At 41.8% G+C, this 25,114-nt stretch overlaps 1 protein-coding gene across 1 annotated transcript in view; it reads left to right on the top strand.

The window, feature by feature from the left end:
* Positions 1–391: 391 nt before the first annotated feature.
* The window catches only part of LOC106709768, a 128,194-nt gene continuing 103,471 nt past the window's right edge, over positions 392–25,114 (top strand). Inside the window, exon 1 of the mRNA XM_045681167.1 lies at positions 392–431. Within this exon, the coding sequence (XP_045537123.1) occupies positions 410–431 (22 nt within the window). The 5' untranslated portion in view covers positions 392–409. The remainder of the gene's footprint in view (positions 432–25,114) is intronic.

The following is a 25,114-nucleotide window of genomic DNA, read 5'->3' as shown; positions in this document are numbered from 1 at the left end:
TAATTAGGTTCAGACCAAAAAAATATTCACAGCACACAATTACGCAATTAATTTGCTATTTTTGTTTTTGTTCATCGTAGAGAGGACGGGGCACATATTGCCCGGGAGCGTTGTCATGACGACGGGGGGCGCCAGCGGCGCGCGCCGCCTCCGAGCGCCAGACGTGACCCCGACTCGGCGGAGGACGCTGCGTCTCGTAGCATCATCTCCGACATTTGACGTGACAAAATAGACCTTGTGGCCAGTATGTGGATCTAATCTCAGGCTCCCATTGCGCGAAGTGTGATCGAAAGTGTCCTAGTGTTGTGTGTAGGAGTGCAATCGTGCAATGTTGCAAGGAGGGGGCGATCTGTGACCGGGACACACTGCAGAGTGGAGGGGGAGAGAGGGCGCTCGTACGCTTGATATTATGCCTTTCGAAAAGAGATCAGGTAAGCTTTTCAGCTCCAAATGACATCGCTTCAGGCGGCTTGTGGTTTGAAAGGAATCATGCCCTTACCCTACGTTTTTTCCACTATTCCATGCTGAAAGATGCTGGTAAACATTTTGTATAAGGAATAAAAATCGCGTTATAAAATTTAATTAAAACGTCTTGTTTTAGTGCTCGTAAAATTTTTGTTCCAGCCGTGACCTAGATTTTATTTAATACCTAAGTTAATTCATCAATAACTATGGATACTATGTACACTTAAGCAAGTTAATATTTATCGAATGTTCATAAGTTCTTACGTAATTCATAAGTTATCCGATATTTACCCTTGTGCTTAACGAAATATTTTCCAGAGGTCCCACGGGTCACTCGAGGGTTTTCAACTAACGAGTTACATTCATTTGTACTAAAAAATTCGAAGTCTCCAATTTATATAACTTGAATCGCACTTGTGCAAATGACCTCTGTTAATATGCTAAAGAGCAAAAGTAATGTCTTAGCAAATATCGGAATGAAGTCATACATCACCCTTGAACCGCATCATTTGGCCTCTTCAAAAATACTCTAAGAAAGACTAAATTCTTGGACATAATCAAAATCCTCAGTGAGAAGAAATCAAATTAAGTAAATGAGAATCTATTTACGAAGGTTCTAAAATGCGACGTATAGATCGCTATAGTTTTTGTAGGCTCACTAGACGGACTGAGGATTTGATCAAGGTTGAAGATAGCCAGTGAATGAGTGCTTCTACGGACCTTTGTGACTATTCATGCATAAGATCTGCGTCCAGTAAATATGCGAAAGATACCAAGAAATAAACTAATGAATCTAAATTTCGCAGTCCTGCAATAATTTCGAAGCAATAGTCGTTATGACTCGATACATATAATCTCTTTTACATAGTAGTCTACATATTCGTAGAACCGACTTTGATCAATGTTCCACGATCCCATACATCTCTTCACAGTCAATCCAATCTAATCTTTTACATTTAGCGAGGTTCAAACGTGATAAATTATAACAATGATTTGCGGTCTTTCCTTTTACGATGTACGGAATTTATTTCATAGCAGCATATTGTATACCTGCAAATTCATAAGGCTTTAGTTTGTCTTGTTAATAATTCAAACGTCTACTTGATCTGAAACTTGGTCCGTGCCGTTATGCCGTCAAGTCGACTCGTTACCTGTAAAAGGTGAGCGGTAAAGGGGACAGGATTTAATAATAATCATTTCTACTGATGGCCACTTTTCGTTTCAAATTGTAATTAAATTTTTCTTTTTTCTTTTATCAGTTAGTGGCAGGATTTTAGAACTTAATGGTTATTTAAAAGAGTTTTTATAACCTATTTATTTTTTCTTTAAAATGTTTGATTTTTATTAAATGTTTTATTAAAGGTGTATCAAAAAGATTAAATGTAAATGAAGTAAAAGGAACGATGTTCTGTTTTGAATGTTAACTCTTATCGAACCTCTTTTGTTTTCTAAGCTTAAGTTAATTAACAGTTATCTGATACTTTATTAAAACTAATTACAATAGAATTGAATTTCTATTAAAATTCTTTATCCCCCGGGTTTATCTATTAGGCCTTCATGAATATTTATAACGATTTTAGCATTTTACTTTGGAATCCTTTTAGCGATCCATTCAATTGTAGTTAACTATTTGTAGAACTTAATAATAAGAGAAAAGTATTGTACATACGAGTAGAACTTAACAATTGAGAGCATCGGTGGCTCAGGGGTTAAGCACTTGACTAGCAATCTGCAGGTCCTGGGTTCGAATCCCTCCATGTACCAATGTGTTTTTCGATTCTCGATTTACATATGTATATTTATCCGAAGTTCTTACCGTAAAGGATAAATATCTGAGAAGAAATTCAATGATATGTGTGAAGTCAACCAACCCGCAAAGGGCCAACGTGGTTGACTATGGCCTAGTTACCCCTAACTTGGGGTAGGCTCCGAGCCCCTCAGTGGGGACGTATAGTGAGCTGATGATGTATTGTAGCGAGATCGAGTCACGACAATAAATGACAAGTATGAGTATTGTAGTCATTTACTGTTTCATGGTGCTCTAAATGATGTGAGAGGGGTGTTTCCCGTTGTCCCGATTAAATCCATGGAATCAATTGATTTGGGATGATCATTCCGTCGGGAAACATCCTGAGCAGTGATTTTGACGCTAGAAATAGCAATGGTCAGTTCCAATAGTTCGACAAACTTATCTAACTCAGTAAGTATTTGAGTAAAACTAGAGTAGAATCGCATATTGGCTCGTTTTGTCAATGTAAAAAAATTGCCACCAAAATATTGTGTGACTGTCACTGTTCGATAGCTGTTTTATGTATTGTCTATCAAATAATTTTCTGAACTTTAGTAAATTTCCTATATTTTATGACAAAATTAACAGCTATAAAAGCGCCACATTCAGGGCCAGATAAATTTGTTGCACTATAATAATGACATCATACTAATATTATAAATGCAAATGTTTAGATGGATGGATTTTTGTTTGAAGGTATCTCTAGAACGGCTGTACGGATCTCGATGAAATTTAGCATAGATGTAGAACATAGTCTGGAAGAACACATAGGCTACTAATCGAGTTTTTTTTTATTTCCGCTCGGACGGTGGTAGATAAATAAGAATGTGAATGAAATACAAGGTTTGTTTATATTGCGAAAGTGGATATCAATGTTAGAAGGAACGCCCACGGCGCACATAGATATCGATTAGATTGGCGTCATAATGCAGAAGGGCCACATTAAAATTCCCTGTAGCCGTCAACGCGATTTATGGACATTGATGAAATTATACTAGTATGAAAATATTTTATCCTCCGAATCATTTATACTTTACTGAGTTTTTAAAAGAGTTGTTCTAGGCGTGGAAAAATAGTTAAAGTCCTAAGTGAGAAAGTTTAAATTAATTTACCTTAATTTCTATAGCTTTAGCAAATTACTTGTATTGAGTCTTAAAAGTTTGTTAGTGAAATTTGTTCAAGTGTGATGTTGAAATATTTTGCTTTTAATTTCATTATGAAGACTTTAAGTTACATGGCAGTATTTTATTTAGTAACTTTAGTAAGTTAACAGTGGTAGAAGCCAGCAACAACATCAGTTGCACGAATTGGCCGGCTCGCCCGGTGAAATACCACGACCACACAGAAGACAGGCGTGAAGTGGAAGTAATTCCGCGTTTCGTCTGATGAGTGTGGTGCAGGAGGAGAACTTTAGTCTTCTTTCCCTTCCTACCCTTTTCTTATAAGGAAAGGATGGAAAGGGGAGGTGGATTTGTTGGAGGAGGAGATAAATACTTTCTTTTTGTGCGTCCCCTCTATCGTCGATTGAGGGTAGGCAACGCATCTGCAATTGCGAATGTCTATGGGCAGCGGTCGCTTCACCATTTCGGCGAATTCATGTGACCGCTTGCTCGTTTTCCACCTTGTAATATAAAAAAAATAGTAATGGAAAAACAAAACTTGACGTAGAAACAATAAATAGATGTAAATATGTAAAACATGACATTGTAAATTATGTAAATGTTGATAAATAAAACTTTATGATCCAAGTCCTTGCAGTACAAACTTAAAATCTACGATGAAGGTCATTGACCTGAAATCCACCATTTTGGAACTTATCCAATTTTCCATTCTATTCAGTTGCAGTCTGCCTTGAGTATTATATTCTGTAACTAAGTAAAGGCAAAGTAATGCTACATGGTGAGTTTAATCTTTCGAACTTAGTTGTTCTCTGGCAAATGTTTTATTCCCAAAGTTAATTACTAAACATGTATGGAAAGAATAATTAACAATGTAAAAAAAAGTTATGACGAGTGAAATTCGAACTCGTTTTTCATTAATTAAAAATTTTATTTTTAACGTCAACTATATATTTTTTGTACCGATGTAATATGTTCCATGACACTCTGGAGAAGACGAAGAATCTAATGTCACCTCATTCATCATAATCGATTCAGTTTTTTAGGCTTTAAGGCCGTCACAATAAAATTTACATACATACAAACCCACACACATGAAAACAAGCTTACACAAGCGTGAAAAATATTAATAACTTTTATAAATTTGTAGGAAGAGGATCGGCCATAGTTAAAAAGAATGAAGCTACTTTTAACTTTATAATAGTTTTTAGCAAAATCACACGACTAATGACAGTTAATTAACCATTAAACTAAACTATGTTCCAAAGTAACAATTCAATAAATTAGCCTTAAATAATAACCGGGTATAATTAGTCTAGGGACCAAATTATAGCACCGGAATAATAATTAATTCGTTTCCACAAATTAACTATCCGAAGCGTCTAGGTTAAGCAAGCGAAGTACAACAAGTGCACCGAGCCACGCCAGAGCCAAGACTGCCTTTCAAATTTTTTTTTTTTTTTTTTTTTTTTTTTTTTTTTTTTTTTTTTTTTTTTTTGTGACTGAGTAGTCACTGTTTGCCTTGAGGAGGCATTTACAGTTTCACCGGGCTTGAGGTGGCCGGGCGCAGATGGCGCTTAGCCTAAACCTCGTTTAAGAGTAACTAGATTCGAGGGCTCCCTCAGGAGCCTCGGCTCGGGCTGTTACTTCGTTATTATTACCGGATTGGGAGGTCACCGAGCTCTTAGGTCGCTTCGGTGGACGCTCCATGGAGTGACTGGGCGCAAGGGCCCCCGAGAGGGGACCTCGGCTTGGGCTGTCACTCATTACGCGTTTAGCATTCCGATTCAAGGGTGCCCGAGAGGGCCGAACCTCGGCTTGATCGGTTGCTATTATCTGATTGCTATTATTAATACAGCTAACATTACTACCACTTCGGAAAGCGTTAGCGCTGGGAGAAGAAGTGGCGGAAGAAACTCCAGCAACGCTTCTACTATTAATAGGAGAAAACCTGCCTGCTATCAGGCCGTATCGCGAGAATGATTGCCGCAGCCGACATCGACTGCGGCGTGTGATCTGTTTGTGATGTTTGAGCTTAGCCTGGGCGATAGTAATTGCATCGTCTTGAAAGTCAAGAACGTGCCTAGGTCTACGATAATCCCGACGAAACTTACCGAGCGCGATTGGATTGTAGGTGGCGGCACCTACAACTAGTGGATTAGGATGACCGACGGCAGAGTCAAAATAACGACGCGACGCCAACTTCAGGTGTTGGGCAATGGTGGGCAAGTCCAAGTCTATATGGAGATCGCTGTTGCGCATGTACCACGGGGCTCCCGTGGCTCTACGCATGAATCTATTCTGAATCACCTGAAGTCGATGTATTTGTTTCGCGGCGATGTGCGCGAATACCGGACTAGCATATGTCATGACGGGACGAACTACTGATTTATAGAGTGTCACCTTGTTCCGAAGGGACATTTTACTCTTTCTATTAATCAACGCGGAAAGACGACCTAGGATGAAAGCCGCGCGGTTCCTGACCCGGGTCACATGAGCGGAGAAGTTAAGTTTAGAGTCTAATATGACACCTAAGTATTTAACTTGGTCTTCCCAAGGTATTGGGCTGTCCATGAGTTTAATGGACGGAAGAGCAGCCCCTTTCTGGCGTGAAAAGTAGAGCGCCGCGCTTTTGCTAGGATTAATTTCGATCCTCCATTTCCGAAACCAGGCACCTAACGTGTTGGCAGCGGTTTGGAGACGTCGACATATAGCTTCGGGTGAACGACCAGATGTGTATACGCAGGTGTCATCGGCGAATAGAGCAAGCTCTACACCGTGTACGCGAGGAATGTCGTTTGTGTATAAGGTAAATAGAACAGGCCCTAACACCGAACCTTGGGGCACCCCGGCTCGAACGGGGTGCAATTGTGAGCACACTCCCTCGACGCGGTAGCGGAACGTGCGATTACTTAGGAAGTCTCGTATTATGCATACGAGACGGTCGGGTACCCCGTACTCATATAGCTTGTATATAAGCCCGTTGTGCCATACTTTATCGAACGCTTTCGCTACGTCGAGGAAGATAGCTCCGGTGCTAAGGCCGCGTTGGCGTTTGACAAGTATGTGCTCCGTGATGCGGTGCACTTGATTGGTGCATGAATGTTTGGCGCGAAAGCCAAACTGTTCTGCAATAGGCATGCCCTTTGTGTCCATAAAGGTGCGAAGGCGTGCTAATATTAATCGTTCATAAATTTTCCCAAAGGTTTTGAGAAGGCTTATGGGGCGATAAGACGTGGGATTGGAAGGCGGCTTTGAGGGTTTGAGGAACCCTATGACTTCAGCGTCCTTCCACTCGCTGGGAAAGACGCCTTTGGTCATTGCCGCATTATAAATGGCTACGAGAAGTTGTATAATGGCAACTGGAAGTAGTTTCGCCACCCTATTGGTGATGCCGTCTGAGCCGGGAGCTTTGCGTGGACGTAGATTTTTAATTAGTTTCTCGACTTCGTCGCTAGTAACCGGAGGAATTGAGTCGAGAAGGGGTTCGTTTTTCCTTCGGTCGACCTCGCTGTCCACCCTCCGTAGGTGGTCAGGGTCGACCGGTAGGCTACTGGGGGAGCACTGGGCCTCGAGGCTGTCTGCAAGACATTCGGCTTTCTCTTCGTCCAGCATAGCTGGTGTTGTATTTGGACGCGACAATGGCGGCATCGTTGAGTACGTGTCGCCTTTAAGTGACTTGGGAAGCTTCCAGAATGCTAAATGTGATGGCTTTATATTTCGAAGCGTTGAATCCCATCGTTCGTTCCGGATGGCAGCTATGCGTGTTTTTACTTCACGCTGTAATTTACGTAGCTGTTTTCGGTTCGATTCAGTGGGATACAAATCGTGAGCTCGGGTAGCCGCGTTCTTGCATCTCAACAAGTCTCTGGCATCTGGTGGTAGTGCCCAGCGTTGATTGTCTGACTCTGGCATTTGCCTTGAGCAGTCCTTGATGGCGGTTTAGATATGACTTGTTAGAGAGCCGATCGCGACGCCCATATCGTTATCAGAATTAATTATGTCGGGGATGTCGTTTAGATGTGGGGAGTTAATGTCTTTGAGACTGGCACTAAGTTTGTGCCAGTCAACAACTGTCTTAATTGGGGGGTCAGCCGGTGCAGAGGGCCCTAGCTGTAGCAAAACTGGTCGGTGATCTGAGTGAAGCTCATGTATCACCTCAATATTACGTAAGGTTAGGTACTCAAATGTTAACGAACAGATGGAGCTTTTTTAAAAAAGACAACTAAAGTTTGAGATGTCATTTATTCGACTGCTCGCTTAAGACTAACTTAATAATACTAACTTATCTCTACCATGCACTATGCTAGAGACCACCCAGATTATGCCTGCAAGGCACATCGGATGTTTATAAATGTCTTATCTCTCCTGGAATAAGTATTGTGCGCGTAGGCATTTGTTGGGTGGTCCGGGAGTTGCGTCGCATGACTTCTCCCCCCTGAGATTCGAAATTATCAGAATCATCAGTATTCTGAGAATTTCGAAAGTTACAAGTGTAATCTAATTTCTTAAGTCTAATATACCAAATGACCACAATGAAAACAGCTATAATTAAATACAATATGATCGTCCAGACACTGACACTATAGACTCTAATTTTACCAATTTCCACTTCACTTTCACTGACACTTTTTACTGATTTTACTAATAACTGCATGTTCTTCAAGTTCATATCTTCCATCATTATTGGTTTTCGCTGTCGAGTCTTCACATTACTGATGTGGGGCAGACTTATAACCGGTAGCTTGAGATATTGCATGAGCTCTGTCATTTGGGGATGTACTTTTAAGGTAAATTTGTCAATCTTCACTTCACACGCTTGATCTTCTATAGTTATAACATGTGACCCTTGTACATAACGTTGGAAAATATCGTTGTTGCATTGTTGTTGCAGTAGGGTATTCTGTTTCACAAATATGATCCAACGGTTCGGCTGAATATGATGCAACAGGATGTTGTCGATGACCACAGGTATAAATTCACAGGAACTGAGATTGGTTGCGTACTTCATGATGTCCGTGATGCAACGGTCTTCCAAAATTTGGCTAGTAGAGTCAACATAGCATATGAAGTTGGAGGGTGTTGTAGCTGTACAGGGCTCGGCGAGTGGTTCGGAGTTGAGTCCATTCACTATCATGTAAGGATACTTGGGAAGGATGACGTAAGTATCGTGATCACGGGAAATAGGAGTAGGGTACAATTTATAGTATGTATAGGTCTCTTTCTCTATAAGTGGAATTTCTAATAAAAATGTTAACTGATTTTCTTTACAATATGCTTTTATAGTTATAGTTTGTTCTATTTTAACAAGATTATCTAAACTTACTGAAAATGCAAATCTTGCCGATTTTTCAATATCCTTTAGTACAATTAACAATTTCTCAGAATCGACAATTGATTGATGTAGTGTCTTAAGTTTGCTAAAGGCAATGGCTGTTTCTATTTCACCCAATTTGCTATAGAGGCTCTGAAAATTGTGTAAAATGAGTGAATACGTATGAACAATTATGTTAGTGTTAAAAGCTGTTCTTTCTTGTTCTTTAATATTTTCCAAGTTATTTTGGACGATATTAAAGTTATCATTTAACTGGTTTATATTATTATAAACAGATACAGACCAGTTGTTAAGATTTTCAATAAAATCAGTGACTAAGGTTATTTTGTAGTTAAGAGCGTTTTGTTTAGTTTTAATTTCTCCAATAATCCGATCGTAGCGCCTAGCATCCTCGTGATCTAAATTGCCAGTAATCGTTTTAATGATACTGCCTAATGGGTTAATAAGACCCCTCTTAACTCTAAAACTAGGAACTAACTGCTTATATTTATTTAACGTTACATTCTTAATATACTCTACTTGTATCCTAAAGTTTCTAAATACTACATTTATGTAAGTCTGATTGAAATTTGCTTCTATAAGCGTGTTTAATTCTTTTAGTTTGTTGATGTTTAATGTTAAATCGTCTTGAATGTTATTAAGGTCCAATATTCTTATGAGTGTCCATTTTTCTCTGCTTATTACCGCCTTTCCTTCCTTGACGGGAAATATTCCCGGCACGTTCTTAAGTGACTGCATTTGAAGGCCCTGCAGTAGACTCGCCGCCTTCAGCACGAGCAGGACGATCAGGATGCGCCTGTGGAGGACGTTTAACATCCTTTAATGGAGCTCGTAGGTCGCGATTGTTCTTGTTAAGCGTTACCACATTTCTTTCCACTTCTCCTGTAACTATCGCCTTGTCAAACCTAGGCTTATCCTTACTACGTCTAACATTAGTCCCCTTAAAGAAAACTACGTCATCTATGTCGATCTTGAAATCTGTTTCACCTCCCCTTTTCGCTATTGCTTTTTCTTTAGTTTGTATCATTTTATCTGTAAGATGTTTATATATAAATTTCGTTCGTTTAAGATGATCACGCATTAAAACTTGCATATATTCTTTATCGATGTTTGTTTCAAAGGTGCTTTTGGATTCGGTATGGCCAAATACTACCTCAAAAGGCGTGAATCCTGTTACTGAGTGTATGGAGTGGTTGTAAGCCATTACGGCATAGGTCATAACGGATGCTGCGTCTGTTAATTTTTGTTCGTACTTCGCTAATCGGTATATTTCGATCAATGTGGAGTGAAATCGTTCGACTAATCCCATGGAGTTAGGATTATTCGGTGTTCCTAAATGTAGTTGGATTTTATAAAAATCCAATAGTTCCTGTATTAGGCGATTGTTGAATTCCGATCCGGAATCTGAACTGATTTTGCGAGGAGTCCCGTAATATGAGAAATATTTGATAAGGGCCCTAACAACCTCAGGTGCTGACTGATTCGAAATCTCAATCGCCTGTCCTAGTTTACTAAATGCATCTATGATAGTTAAGAAACATCTGCCTTCAATTTTAAAAAGGTCTATGAATATTTCTTCGAATGGTTTATTTTGAGTTTGTGTTAGTTGCATCGCGGGTTTTAAAGGTTTACGATCATATTTCATTTTTTGACATGCTTCGCACGCATTAATAACCGCGGCTACTGTTATGTCCATGTTATGCCAGAAATATGTTCGCTTAAGGTGTGTTACCGTCTCTTTAATGCCGCGATGACAATTTTTACCCATATGATACTTTTGGATAATTTGTCTTTGTTCATCTTCGTTTTCAATGTACACTACTCTTTCCGTACATTCGAGGATGTTAACAGATTCCTTTTTAAACAGTTTGATGACTACGGCTGTGAATTCTACTCTATGTTGTACGTCTTCGAAGTAAATGAAATATTTTATTTTGTTCCGGATGTATCGTTTGAGAAAATCTGTTATTAGGTCAGGTCTTCCTTTGGGTAAGTGAATTTCTAAGATTTTTTGTTTCTTGTTTGAAATGTCCTTGACTGAAATGTCATTTCTAAGCCATGTGTATACTAAAATCTGATTAGGTTTCGTGTCGATAGCCTCTTTTAGTATCGGTATGCCTATAGAGTCAACGTCACGTGCGGAGTGTACAGTTTCGGAAAGTATGCTTTCCGTTTCCGGAGCACTAAGAGTATCGCTAGATGGTGTCGCGATCGAAAACGGGGAACGAGCTCTATTTTCTAAGATAGAGCTTGCAGAAGAAATCGTTATAGCTTTTTCCGAATCGGACGAAAGAGCTACAGGACTAATTGGTGTCTTCCTCCGCCTTCTCTTTTTGTCAGGTTTAGGTGCTTTCTTAGTGTCACGACGTTTTTGCATTTCCGTTTCGTCGACATTCACAGCGACAGATGAGTTTTCTTCACCGTTGCCTAACGCATTGATTTTAACCCTAGATAAGGCATCAGCATTAGTGTTTTGACGGCCGTTTTTATAAATGACTTCATAGTCATATTCCGCAAATCGGAGGCGCCAGCGAGTTATTTTGCTGTTAGATTCTTCGAATGAATTCAACCACGCCAGTGGCCGATGGTCCGTGTATATCGTGAATTTCTTCCCGTAAAGATACGGGCGGAAATATTTCACTGCCCATACTATAGCCAGTGCTTCCTTTTCTATAACGCTGTAACGCGTTTCAGCGTCGTTCAGCGTCCTAGATGCAAATGCTATTGGTCGATCGCTACCGACAGCTCCCTGCGATAGGACGGCGCCGATAGCGTAATCTGAAGCATCGGTGGTTAGAATAAACGGTTTTTCGAAATCGGGAAACTGTAGTAAGGGCGCATTTGTGAGCAGCTGCTTACATTTTTCAAACGCCTCTACAAACTCTTCTGTGATTGTTACCTTGCTGTTCTTTTTAAGGCAAACTGTCATTGGTCTTGTTAATTTTGCGAAATCTTTCACAAATTTCCTGTAATATCCAATCAGCCCCAGGAAACTCTTGATTTCTGTTTGAGTTTTAGGGAGTGGATACTTAAGGATAGCGTCAATTTTATCAGTATTCGGCTTCAACCCATCCTTTGTAATTGTATGTCCTAGATATAGAACCTCTTTACGGAGGAACTCCGACTTGTCAATTTGAACTTTGAGATTCGTTTCGCGTAACCTATCGAATATTTTTCGTAGTTTTCCCACGTGTTCTTGGAGGCTTGTAGAAAACACAATTATGTCGTCCAAATAAACAAGGCAATGAATTCCTTGAAGTCCGCGCAGAATACTGTCCATTGCCCGCTGGAACGTGGCCGGAGCTGTCTTAAGTCCGAACGGCATTCTTAAGAACTCGAAGTGTCCAGCCTGGGAACTGAACGCAGTTTTCTGGCGGTCCTTTTCATCGATCTCTATCTGATGGTACCCGCTTGCCAAATCTAATGTCGTAAAATAATTAGATTTACCCAATTTGTCAAACAAGTCGGTTATGTTTGGCAACGGATACTTGTCGTCAGTAGTTATCTCGTTCAGCCTTCTATAATCGACGACCATCCTGAATTTCTTCTCGCCCGAGGCGTCGATCTTTTTCGGTACGAGATGCACGGGAGCATTCCATGGTGATACGGATTCCTGAATGATGTTATCTGCGAGTAATTTTTCAACTTGTCTATTTATTTCGTCGTTTACAGGAGGGGGTTGACGATATGGTCGTACGTAAATGGGGTCGTCATTGGTAGTGCGAATTTTATGTTTGACCTTATTGGTAAAAGTCAAGGGCAATTTGTCACAGTAAAAGATATCCCTATATTCGAAACACAATTCACTAATGGCGCGCCTCTCTTCGTCATTCATGTGATCGAGACGTATCCTTTCTAAGTTCGCGATTAGGTGTTCGTCTTTGTCCAAGTCATTTTCGGTAATAACGTCCTTGTCTAAGTCATTAGTCAAATTAACGTCACACTGTACAGGTTCATACGGACTTACTTGTGTAATATTATTTATTTTAAGAGTGACCGGTGTCTCCAAGATATTCTGAATAACCGTGTACGTCTGTCCATTGACACAGTTGACAAGAGCAGCTGGCATTCGGATTCCGTCTGAAAACTCTCTATAATCTATAATGCCAGTGCCACTGTATAAATCTACGGGCAATTGCACGCGTGTTTCAGATCGCGGTTCGAGTCTAATGTTAATTAGTGGGTTAGATATAAATGGAATTTCCGTGTCGCGTGTTCTAAGAACTTGATGTTTCATATCTATATTTGCATCGAGTTGCGCTAGTAAGTCTGAACCAATTAAGCCGTCATAGTCCTTGTCCACGCTATACACGTAAAATGTGTGAGCATCCGCACTTTGAAATGTCGGTGGCAGGGGTATGTGTATGGCCTCGTCGTGAAGACTTTTACCATGAGTACTGATAACTTCGAATGGCATTGCGATTTTATTTTGTTCGTAGAATTCTTCGGCTTTATGTGGACTGATGAACGAACGCGAACTACCAGTGTCTATCATGAATCTCGCTTCTAATTCGGGTAAATAAATGTACGGCAATTTTGCAAAATTAGCACAATTTAAATTTATTATTTCATGGCTGTGTCCGAGGCTAACATTTGAAAATTTGACTCGTCCATTAGGGGTTGATCGTGGTGAAATTCAGTCACATTCATCGCGTTGACCTGAGTGGGGTCATAGTCATAGTTATCGTAGTCACAGTAGGTGTTATAAGCATTATAGTCATAACCGTTAGGGTCAGCTTCCGTATATACTTCGATCTCATTATTGAATGTTTTATTTGGTCGGGACGCTGGTAAAGCTGTGCGCATAGTTACATCGGAATCAAACGGTTTCGGTGGCGGCTGTACGCCGAATTTGAACTGATTTTGATATGATTGGTTAAAGGCCGGTCTTTGTTGCGGTGCCTGACTGAAATTCGGTCGGTAACCTTGGGGTGCCTGACTGAAATTCGGCCGGTAACCCTGAGGTCCTTGATTAGGTATACCGAAACGGAAGTTTTGGGTAGGCGGTCTAAATCCGCCTAGGGTCTGACCTTGAGGTGGATTCCCAAATTTAAATTGTTGTACTGAATTCAACCCTTGTGGATGACTGGGCATTCTAAATTGATTCGGGCTGCCGAATCTGAATCCTCCATTATTGTTTGATGGTAAAAATGGTTTGAGACCGAACTTTTCTACGTACGGATTTTGTGAAGATGTTAACTGTGGTTTGCTTACATTCGATCTAAACATTTTATTCCTAGCATTGTACTGGAACTGGAAGTTAACCTCCTCCAATACTGTAGACAGCGCATTTTCAAGTGTTGAACTGCCCTTGAATCTGACAATACGTATGAGGTCCTCGGGCAAATTATAGAGAAAAACGTTCAGCGCTAAATTGTCGTAGATCGTAATTTTACTTTTCTTAACATGCAGGTCTGAGATGGTATTGACTTTCGCAATTAAAGTACTTTTAACCTGTTGAATTCGGTTACAAAAATCGAGATACGATTCGTTATTGTTAATTTTTAATGTCTCGAGTTCAATTGCAATGCACTCTTCTGACCGTGGATCGCCAAAATATTGTATTAATACAGTTTTCAACTCGGCCCATGATTCTATATCCTGTCGTTCGCTCAGTAATTGAGCGGCTTTACCTACTAATTTACTTGACACTACATGAAACATATATAAATTTTGCGCCTGGCTGTTTTCCGATTTATAACAATTTAATACGTATTCGCACTTTTTAATGTACAAATTTAAGAGTTTTTCGTCCCCATCAAATTTTGGTATGACCTTAGACATCTCCATGGGAACGGCCACAATTCCCCTGCTTTCCCTGCTTTCAGTCATTTTACTTTATTTTCAAGGTTACACAATTCAATTAACAATCAACTAATTACACAATTCAAATTAAAAATTTAAATTACTAACCTTATTCTAATGTCTCTATAATACTTATTTTATAAATTACTTTACTATTGTCGTCGTATAAACGCCAATTTTTGTGCGTCTATATCGAAAATCAGTTAACAATTAGGTGAAGTTCGACCTAAAGTTATATTTATACACACAAAAAGAATGGAAAAGATGTGGAAAAAGGATATACGCAAAGCACGGCAGCAGGATGACGAGTATCCTATCGGCTGCGCCACTCAAATGTTAACGAACAGATGGAGCTTTTTTAAAAAAGACAACTAAAGTTTGAGATGTCATTTATTCGACTGCTCGCTTAAGACTAACTTAATAATACTAACTTATCTCTACCATGCACTATGCTAGAGACCACCCAGATTATGCCTGCAAGGCACATCGGATGTTTATAAATGTCTTATCTCTCCTGGAATAAGTATTGTGCGCGTAGGCATTTGTTGGGTGGTCCGGGAGTTGCGTCGCATGACTAGGTTAATATTCTTGATGATTGCAATATCAAGCACATCCGGAGTGTGTCCCAGTATGTGGGGGTAGTGAGTGGGCTCTAGTGGCGCTATGATTTCAAAATCAAGTAAGTCCGACAGTGAGTCAAGCTCACGGCCGCGTTTACTGATTCTGGTAGAGTTCCATCGAATGTGTTTGCTATTGAAATCACCAGCAAGGATGGTGGCTCCTCCTATAGATAGAAGTGATTCAAAGTCGGAGCGTATAATGGTTGCGCTTGATCTACAAGGAAGGTAGACCGAAGCTATCGTAATGGGGGCATGGCCAGTCATGGCTAGCTGACAGATCGAGGCCTCTAAGTCCGTTAACGCGGGCGTGTCAATCGGTACACAGTGCAGGGATTTTTTATAGTAAATGACAGTGCCACCGCCTGGGGCGCCGGTCCTATCATTTCTAACGATATTGTAATTAGAGACTTTCGGGTCCCTCATAGCCGGTTTGAGAAAGGTTTCCTGCACGAGTAACACGTCGACTTGATGATCGCGAAGGAAGTTATGAATTTCGTCGCGTTGTTTTCTAACACCGTTCGAGTTAAAAAAAGCTACGATAATTGAACGCGGTTTGACTCTGCCATTATTATGCGCGAGGGGCGGATGACTACAATTATTTAACGCGTTTGCAGCCATCGGAAAGCCTAATTGTGTTCGAGAGCACTGACGATGTGCTTGTACTTCTTAATCAAGTACAGTCGGGTGCCTATATTTCCTGACGCCTTTTCGTATTCGTCGGCGAACGTTAAGACTTCCTCCATGTTGAGGCCTGAAAGACGATTAAGGGATTCAAACGGATTCCCTGTCGTTTTAGGTGGCGTAGGCATTGCCACCGGCTTGACCGGTACCGGTTTAGCAATGGGCGCGGTAGATGTATTGTACGCGGGTGCGCTAGCGGTGGGCCTGTTACTGCCCCATGCGGGGGTGTTAGTTTTCCACGATGGTTGAAGAGGTGGAAATTCGTTGGCTGACGGTATCGGAAGCGTTAGACGTCGCGACGGTCGCTGGGGTTGCGATTGGATTCGCTTTGGTGCCTTCGGGCATCCGTGATAGTTAGCGGTATGATCACCGCGGCAAAGGACGCATGCAGGCTTCCCGAAAGCCTCTAATAATGATTTGTCTTTCGGCCTTGTACAATCCGACGTTCCATGATCGCCTAAGCACTTAACGCACCTAGGGCGGGCGAAGCAGTTGCGGGCAGAATGCCCGTACAACTGGCATTTGTGGCACTGTCCGGGTAGGCCATTCTTGCGTGGCGGTTCAACTATGAGCCCGCTAAGGCCACAGATTGACTTAACGTCAAAAATGGCCTTCCCTTCGGGCGACAGGTCTAGATGTACCTGTACCAAGTCCATAGGCGATTTTGTACGCCTATTTGTCATGCGGAAGACGCTTATTACTGGATACTTTTGATCCTTGAGGGACTGGACTATGTCTTCTACCGGGATTTCCTTAGGGATGCGTTTGACCACCACTCTAAGGATACGCTCGTCGGCGAGCGTGTACGTGTGATAATAAACCTCTTTTTCTTGGAGGAATCGGGTTACGTATCTGAAGGCCTCGGCGGTCTCCAGTTGCATTCTGATTCCTTGGGCTGTCGCTGAAGCGACGACCTTGAACTTGTTGGACATGGCCGATTGGATCATTGGCCACTTGTCCTGTGCTTGGATATATATGGGCGGAGGTTTTTTATCTAACAGCGCGCGGGCTGCGGGGGGGACTGGACGGACAGCCGACGGTGGCTGAGTAGCGGGCGTTACGGGAGCAGTTTTGGGCGGCGCGACTGGGATGGTCATGAGGGATGGGATGGGTACCGGTTGTAAGGGTCTGGATTCGACCTGGGAGTGTGGACGCGGTGCCTTCTGAGGCACCGGAGATGGGGAGGATGATGATGCCGACGAAGGTGTGGGGGAGGAGCGCTTCTTGCGCTTTTTCTTGTTTTTCACTTCCGTGAAAAGACCGCCTGCATCTTCGGGGTTTTCGGGCGATAGAGGAGAGTCAAGCTCCATGTCTTCGGCGTCACTATTCGATAGTGACGCATCGCTAGACGTCGAGTCTGAAGTGGATGGCCCTGCGCGGGCCTGGGATTCCGCGGCTGTTAACGAGGCATTAAGTGCCATAAATACATCAGGGAATTTTGTCCTGAGAAAGTCCAGGACAGCTACTAGACTGTGGTCCGCCATTTGGACTTATGGTGGACCGTACCTATTCTAAATGTAGTCTCCCGGTGGGATGCCGGGGTGTGTATCCCTAGCTCCCTCCCTGCTGGGTTAAGCAGGGAGGATGTGTGCCTACTACGTGTAGCCCTAGTGTGTCCGAGTGCCGATCTTATTGTGCACTCGGGTGTGTACTTAGGTCTAACTAAAGCTACCCGTGGGCTCTAAAGGGCCAAGCGTGGACCAACGTTGACTAGGGCACTACCCAAGGCCAATGATGGAGGTCCCTTCCGAATTACGCGGTTCCCTGAAGGGGAAACGCAGGCGAACGGGGCTGCCTGGCTAGCTTCGTTATCACCGTTAGGTATCCGCTAGTCTTTCTTAAAATTGCGGTTATTAAGATATTGCTCAGCGCAGTAAAAACTGCACTTCACAATTTCTTTCACGCAGTTCCCGAAGTCGGAAACAATGACGTCGCTATCCCAAGAAACCAGATGGCTTGCCAGATGGCAGAGCAATAATAGTTCCTTAGCGGAACAATAGACGTTACGACGTTCTACCTAGAAACTAGAATTAGCGCTTACCAGAAGGCGGGCGCAATAAAAATTGCGCCGACACAATCGGCTCGCGAACAAAGGACGGCGGCACCTTTTATGGCGCGCGCAGGTGCGGATTGCTCAACGTAATGTCGGGCGGAGCGACAGATGTGCGGCGAGCGAACACGTCCGTTCGCCTCAACAGTCTGTAGCGGAGTCTGCCTTTCAAATAATGTTGCACGTCTTTTATAGCGGCAGAGCTAGTAGTGGGGAGAGTGGGGGCATCGAATGACGCAATCGGTGACGTGATCAGTGCACGTGTTGTTTACAGTTTCGCTCAGGTGGCGCGCGGGCGCCGACACGGCCATGCTGACGTGCGTGCGTGCTCGCACGCGCCCCTTTTAATTTTTATACATCTGAAGTAAGAAAAACATCGTTCGATTATCCTGACAATATTATAGTGTCTGGTCCGGTCCAAACTGACCCTTCAGAGTTATGGTAGTTAGTTTTGGTCCGACCTGAGGTCCTGCAAAAAGATATATTTTTTTTTTTTTAGAGGGGCTAGACCGGAATGATTATTCCCTGTAGCCTTTGCTAGACCGGAATTAGTATTCCCTGTAGCCTTTGCTAGACCGGAATTAGTATTCCCTGTAGCCTTTGCTAGACCGGAATTAGTATTCCCTATAGCCTTTACTAGACCGGAATTGTCATTCCCTGTAGCATTCATGCTGGACCGGAATTAAGATTCCCTACAGCCATATTATTGGACCGGCGTAAGCCCTTCAATAAAAATTCAATTACATATTTAAAGGTACAGAATATACGGATGTTACATTAGAGCTAGCCGACATTGTATCAGATTGTGCCGATAAGGTATCAGAATTTGCAGTAAGGGTGTGATCACTACTAATCGAGATAGTATCTGATTAAATCCTATATTATCAAACGGATACTCGATTTCATGAACAATGTTATTAGAAGTCCTAGATGTAATAAGACATCACAAAGGGATTTTACATTTTATCACAAAATCAATAATTCAACACAAAATCAAATTACAATCATAGTTATCAACGGCTAGAGTTTAAACTGATTTGTAATTCTAACATCACGAATACAAAATGACAAAAAGGTAGAAATGACTCAGTAACCAGTACTTATCTATTAAGCAGGCAACCGGCAGCGTGGTTGGTTCTGAGTTTATAAGTTACTACTTTAGATATTCCTAGGAAATTTTCTTGTCCAAGGCGAAACTTAATGACCTGATCAAAACAGTCTTGCATCATTATTGGCTTTGAAAATTTTGAGATTTATATTTCCTTAATAGCATATCAGGACATGTTATCTGGCCGTATTTTTGTAAGGTAGGTCGCGGCGACCTTTAAGGGCGTGAGTGAGTGCAATAATGAGGTCAACACCCTCCAAGTTCTTTTTTTTTTGATGATCATTTCGCTTAAGATACACCAGTCTTTTATGTCGGAATCTGCGTCATCGGGATTGAATGACACCAATTTAAAGGGGGTAGGTTGATTGACGGGATGCTGATTTAAACTATTTGACAATTTTAATAAAATTGCTTTCATTCCGGAAGAAAAAAAAGACATTTGCTTTTCCATGCAGTTGGTTGAGTTGGTTTGATCGTGAGATGGACATGGATCCGATCCCACTTCTGATGTAGGAAGAGGATCGGCCATAGTTAAAAAGAATGAAGCTACTTTTAACTTTATAATAGTTTTTAGCAAAATCACACGACTAATGACAGTTAATTAACCATTAAACTAAACTATGTTCCAAAGTAACAATTCAATAAATTAGCCTTAAATAATAACCGGGTATAATTAGTCTAGGGACCAAATTATAGCACCGGAATAATAATTAATTCGTTTCCACAAATTAACTATCCGAAGCGTCTAGGTTAAGCAAGCGAAGTACAACAAGTGCACCGAGCCACGCCAGAGCCAAGACTGCCTTTCAAATAATGTTGCACGTCTTTTATAGCGGCAGAGCTAGTAGTGGGGAGAGTGGGGGCATCGAATGACGCAATCGGTGACGTGATCAGTGCACGTGTTGTTTACAGTTTCGCTCAGGTGGCGCGCGGGCGCCGACAAATTTTTATTATTAAATACACAACAACGGCATAAATATGTCGGCGCCCGCGCGCCACCTGAGCGAAACTGTAAACAACACGTGCACCGATTGCGTCATTCGATGCCCCCACTCTACCCACTACTAGCTCTGCCGCTATAAAAGACGTGCAACATTATTTGAAAGGCAGTCTTGGCTCTGGCGTGGCTAGGTGCACTAGTTGTACTTCGCTTGCTTAACCTAGACGCTTTGGATAGTTAATTTGTGGAAACGAATTAATTATTATTCCGGTGCTATAATTTGGTCCCTAGACTAATTATACCCGGTTATTATTTAAGGCTAATTTATTGAATTGTTACTTTGGAACATAGTTTAGTTTAATGGTTAATTAACTGTCATTAGTACTGTGATTTTGCTAAAAACTATTATACGGTTTAAAGTAGCTTCTTCTTTTTAACTATGGCCGATCTTCTTCCTACAAATACATGTCGGCGCCCGCGCGCCACCTGAGCGAAACTGTAAACAACACGTGCACCGATTGCGTCATTCGATGCCCCCACTCTCCCCACTACTAGCTCTGCCGCTATAAAAGACGTGCAACATTATTTGAAAGGCAGTCTTGGCTCTGGCGTGGCTCGGTGCACTAGTTGTACTTCGCTTACTTAACCTAGACGCTTTGGATAGTTAATTTGTGGAAACGAATTAATTATTATTCCGGTGTTATAATTTGGTCCCTAGACTAATTATACCCGGTTATTATTTAAGGCTAATTTATTGAATTGTTACTTTGGAACATAGTTTAGTTTAATGGTTAATTAACTGTCATTAGTCCCGTGATTTGCTAAAAACCATTATAAAGTTTAAAGTAGCTTCATTCTTTTTAACTATGGCCTATCCTCTTCCTACATACACAAAATTTATTTATTTGTGTTGTTGTGTTTATTGTAGCGCTATATTATATTATCTATTGTTAGGACTGTTGAGGGTAGTCACACAAAAGGTTTTATAAGGAAGCGTGCGCTGCTGCTCGAGGCAGTCTCTTTCCATCCGTCATTGCGGAACGTCTGACATTATTGTTTATTTACGTTCGGTTGTAGTTTATACTACAGCAAGGATTATTATTAAGTAGAGTTAAATTCATTATTTCGCTGTTAGTTTAATTCTTTTAAAATACTTTTGCATCAAATATCTTATCAGAAGTGGGATAGGATCCGCGTGATTCTATCCACTTTGCTCACTCTGTGTTTGTGTTTGCATTTTCGTGAAAATAAATGCAAAGAGAAAAATGTCGGATCGTTACCGTGATAATCGTTGTAGTCGCAGTAAGTTGAGTCGAAATCAGAATCGTACCAGTGTTCACGAAGCAAGGGTAGCGTGGACCAAGCCGTGTATTCTGTATGGGAATATGTGAGTAGTGAGGCTCACACGCTGTCTGTGTATTTCACAGCAGACAGGATTGTGGACACGATCTATTCAATTTGTACTGCGGTAAGATCGAACCAATATTTTTATATTTCAAGTTTTGATGCCAAATAAGTCAACATCAGACTTTTCAATTAATTTAAAGATGTGTTCTTTACTAAATACTGAAATTGAATACCTCGATCAGTTTATTAGTGAGGGTCAGGTAAAGCCGAGTCGTGGCAAGATTTAACACGTTACATGCCAACATGATTTTTTCATTTTAAAGTGAACTTGTAAGGCTAGTCGGTTGCGCTGAGCGTGTTAAGCCATTACCTGAGTCAGACGTATGTCATTATGTCGTAATAGTCATTGATGCCCTTTATTAGTTCAGTTTGCTTTGTCCATGTATTGTCGAGATGCTCTGCGTTGCGTAAACTGCGGGATACCCAACTGCTAAAGTGAGATTGTGAACGGAATGTGAGACGTTCTGTATCAGGAGATGCCTCTAGGGTATCTTCAAGACTGACAAACTGCCGTTTGCCATTAAATTCATGTAGAGGACGGACTGCGGGACGCTCCTATCGGCAACGGACTGCGGGACGCTTGCCCTACATGGTCTTGTGAATTAAGGCATTGAACGGACTGCGGGACGTTCATTATCTGGCATACTGCGGGCTTCCACTGATGTCATGGCTCGCATGGTCATTTGTCGAATGTTTTGAAACCATAAAGAGTTATGATCAACTAACCGAGGACACCATTATTGATATAGATGCGGATTTGGTCGGATCTTGTGTCCTACTGTGTAGCTGTGTTGTGCACTGCGCCTCAGCCGAGCGCCTGCCTACAAGAAGCGCGCCACAGCCGCGCCTGCCTACAAGCAGCGCGCCACAGCCGCGCCTGCCTACAAGAAGCGCGCCACAGCCGCGCCTGCCTACAAGCAGCGCGCCACAGCCGCGCCTGCCTACAAGCAGCGCGCCACAGCCGCGCCTGCCTACAAGCAGCGCGCCACAGCCGCGCCTGCCTACAAGCAGCGCGCCACAGCCGCGCCTGCCTACAAGCAGCGCGCCACAGCCGCGCTTGCCTACAAGCAGCGCGCCACAGCCGCGCCTGCCTACAAGCAGCGCGCCACAGCCGCGCCTGCCTACAAGCAGCGCGCCACAGCCGCGCCTGCCTACAAGCAGCGCGCCACAGCCGCGCCTGCCTACAATCAGCGCGCCTGAGCGGCGCCTGTCTACAATCAGCGCGCCTGAGCGGCGCCTGTCTACAATCAGCGCGCCTGAGCGGTGCCTGTCTACAATCAGCGCGCCTGAACGGTGCCTGTCTACGAACAGCGCGCCAGTGCAGCACCTGTCGCGAGCAGCGCGCCAATGCAGCACCTGTTGCCGAGCAGCGCGCCAGTGCAGCGCCTGACGACGAGCAGCGCGCCAGCATCGCGCCTGCCAACGAGCTGGTATCGAAAGACTCTATGCCATTGTTACAGACGAATTCCAGTGTTGAAGATGCTGGAAGAACTAGCCCGAGGACGGTCTCATGTCAGGAGAAGCCGTGTTAGGACTGTTGAGGGTAGTCACACAAAAAAAAGGTTTTGTAAGGAAGCGTGCGCTGCTGCTCGAGGCAGTCTCTTTCCATCCGTCATTGCAGAACGTCTGACATTTTTGTTTATTTACGTTCGGTTTGAGTTTATACTACAGCGAGGATTATTATGAAGTAGAGTTAAATTCATTATTTCGCTGTTAGTTTAATTCTTTTAAAATACTTTTGCATCAAATATCTTACACTATGATCTCAAATGAATGTTTAACTTACTGATATTGTTGTTACGTTGTATAGCTTGTAGCCTCACTGCGGGCATCATTAGGCGGCTCAAAGTCACTCAAAGGGCAATGGAGAGGGCAATGCTCGGAGTCTCTCTGCGAGATCGCGTCAGAAATGATGCGATCCGCAGCAGAACCAAAGTAACCGACATTGCCCGAAGAATTGCAAACCTTAAGTGGCGATGGGCTGGCCACATCGCCCGCAGAACGGACGGCCGATGGGGCAGAAAAGTCTTAGAGTGGCGGCCACGGACAGGTCGACGCAGCGTGGGTAGGCCTCCTGCAAGATGGACCGATGACCTGGTCAAGGTTGCGGGAGTGCACTGGATGCGGGCGGCTCAGGACCGGTCATTGTGGCAATCGATGGGGGAGGCCTACGTCCAGCAGTGGACAATTTCAGGCTGACAATGATGATGATGATGTATAGCTTATCTTAAAATGGAGGTTAATAGATGATTTTAAATTGCCTATGGTCAGAGTTCAGAGTTTAGAAAACATAATGACAGAAATATGTTATTTCTTAGTGTTAATGGATCCAGAAAAAGAACTTCGTTTTCGATTCTCATATTATTAGAGTTATTATTTAAACTAGCAATTGCTATCTGATAGCATTTCCTAATTAATGAAGTGATATTTGTAAAAATGTACTTCGAATGAAATTCCGTTAATTATAAAAAAAATACCTACATACTTTTAACGATGAAGAAGAAACTTTTGGTGATTTTTTTATTTCATTTAACTCATAATTGAATCATGTTTTAAAGTGACTAGAACAAAGCCAAGTGTCTAATTTAAAATTCTATTACAATGAAGTTGGTCGAGTGACGAAAATCTCAAACAGAAATTTTAATTGGGAGAAAGGTTTGTACTCAAGTTTAGCTTTTTAATTATTAATTGATTCACGTAACTCTGTCCTTTGGAATTGAATTTATTTTACTTTGATGAGGTAGATTTTGATAATGAAAAAGTTTAAAAAAAACGAGTTGTAAATTTTTACTTTTACTTTTTAATTGTTAATTAATAAGTTTTGTCGAGGTCTTATTCAATTAGAAGTTTAACTCTATGTCCTAGTATTTAAACGAAACATGATGTTTTGGTTTTAAAATTAAACGTCGTTCTAAAACGAATACATTTTCTTTATTTGCAACGAATATTTACATCGCATTTCACTGATTTTAATTAAGCAAACTGGTAGAAAATGGTGATAAAGGAGTTAGATGTGATCCAAAATTTCTTTAGTAGGCCACACTTGAAGCAATATTGTTGGCGGCCAGTGCGGCTTATCTCGTTATTTATTAAGGCCGGTCGGCTTTTAGGCTAGGACCCGTTCATCACACCTCTTAGTTACCCACTGAAAGGGGAAGGGAAATTGTAACATCAATTTACCTTTTATTTTCGAATCGTTTATGGCAATATAAATTGTTTACTGTGTATTATTTAGCCGAAATAAGGGCAATTTTTTAAGAGACTTAAGGAAAAAGAGGGAGGGACGCGAATAATGTTTATGGCACAAAACAGAGAGAAATGTTTCCGATATAATGCACAAATTTAAGAAGAAAAATAATGTGAACTATATTAAAAGTTAGAGTGATACAAAAATATTAGTTCTGCCTCTACAGTTTCTGTTTCTTAGGTCATACGCCATGCATTCATCTTTAGCGTCAATCTGATTCGCTTGATGTCAAATAGTATAACATCATCTTATTAATGTTATAAATGCGAATGTTTTGGATGTATGGATGGATGGATGGATGTTTATTAGAAAGTATCTGCAGAGTCGCGGGCTACATCTAGTTATCAATATTTGTGCTTAATATTGGTGAGAAAGTGAGATTATAGCGACTTACAAGTCTTCAGTTCATAGACAGCATTGGTAATTTTTAAAAGGATTTCAATGAAAATATGATCTCAAGTGCTACCGAGAAATTAATATCAATTGATTTGAAACTCGCACCAAATTGTACGTCATATTTCTGTGTTTGCGGACTCGAATAGCCCGGAA

The sequence above is a fragment of the Papilio machaon genome, chromosome 15 (assembly GCF_912999745.1).
Source record: "Papilio machaon chromosome 15, ilPapMach1.1, whole genome shotgun sequence".
Classification (NCBI taxonomy): Eukaryota; Metazoa; Arthropoda; class Insecta; order Lepidoptera; family Papilionidae; genus Papilio; species Papilio machaon.
Note: the sequence above shows the minus strand (reverse complement) of the source record. Positions and strands in the feature narration are given on the sequence as shown.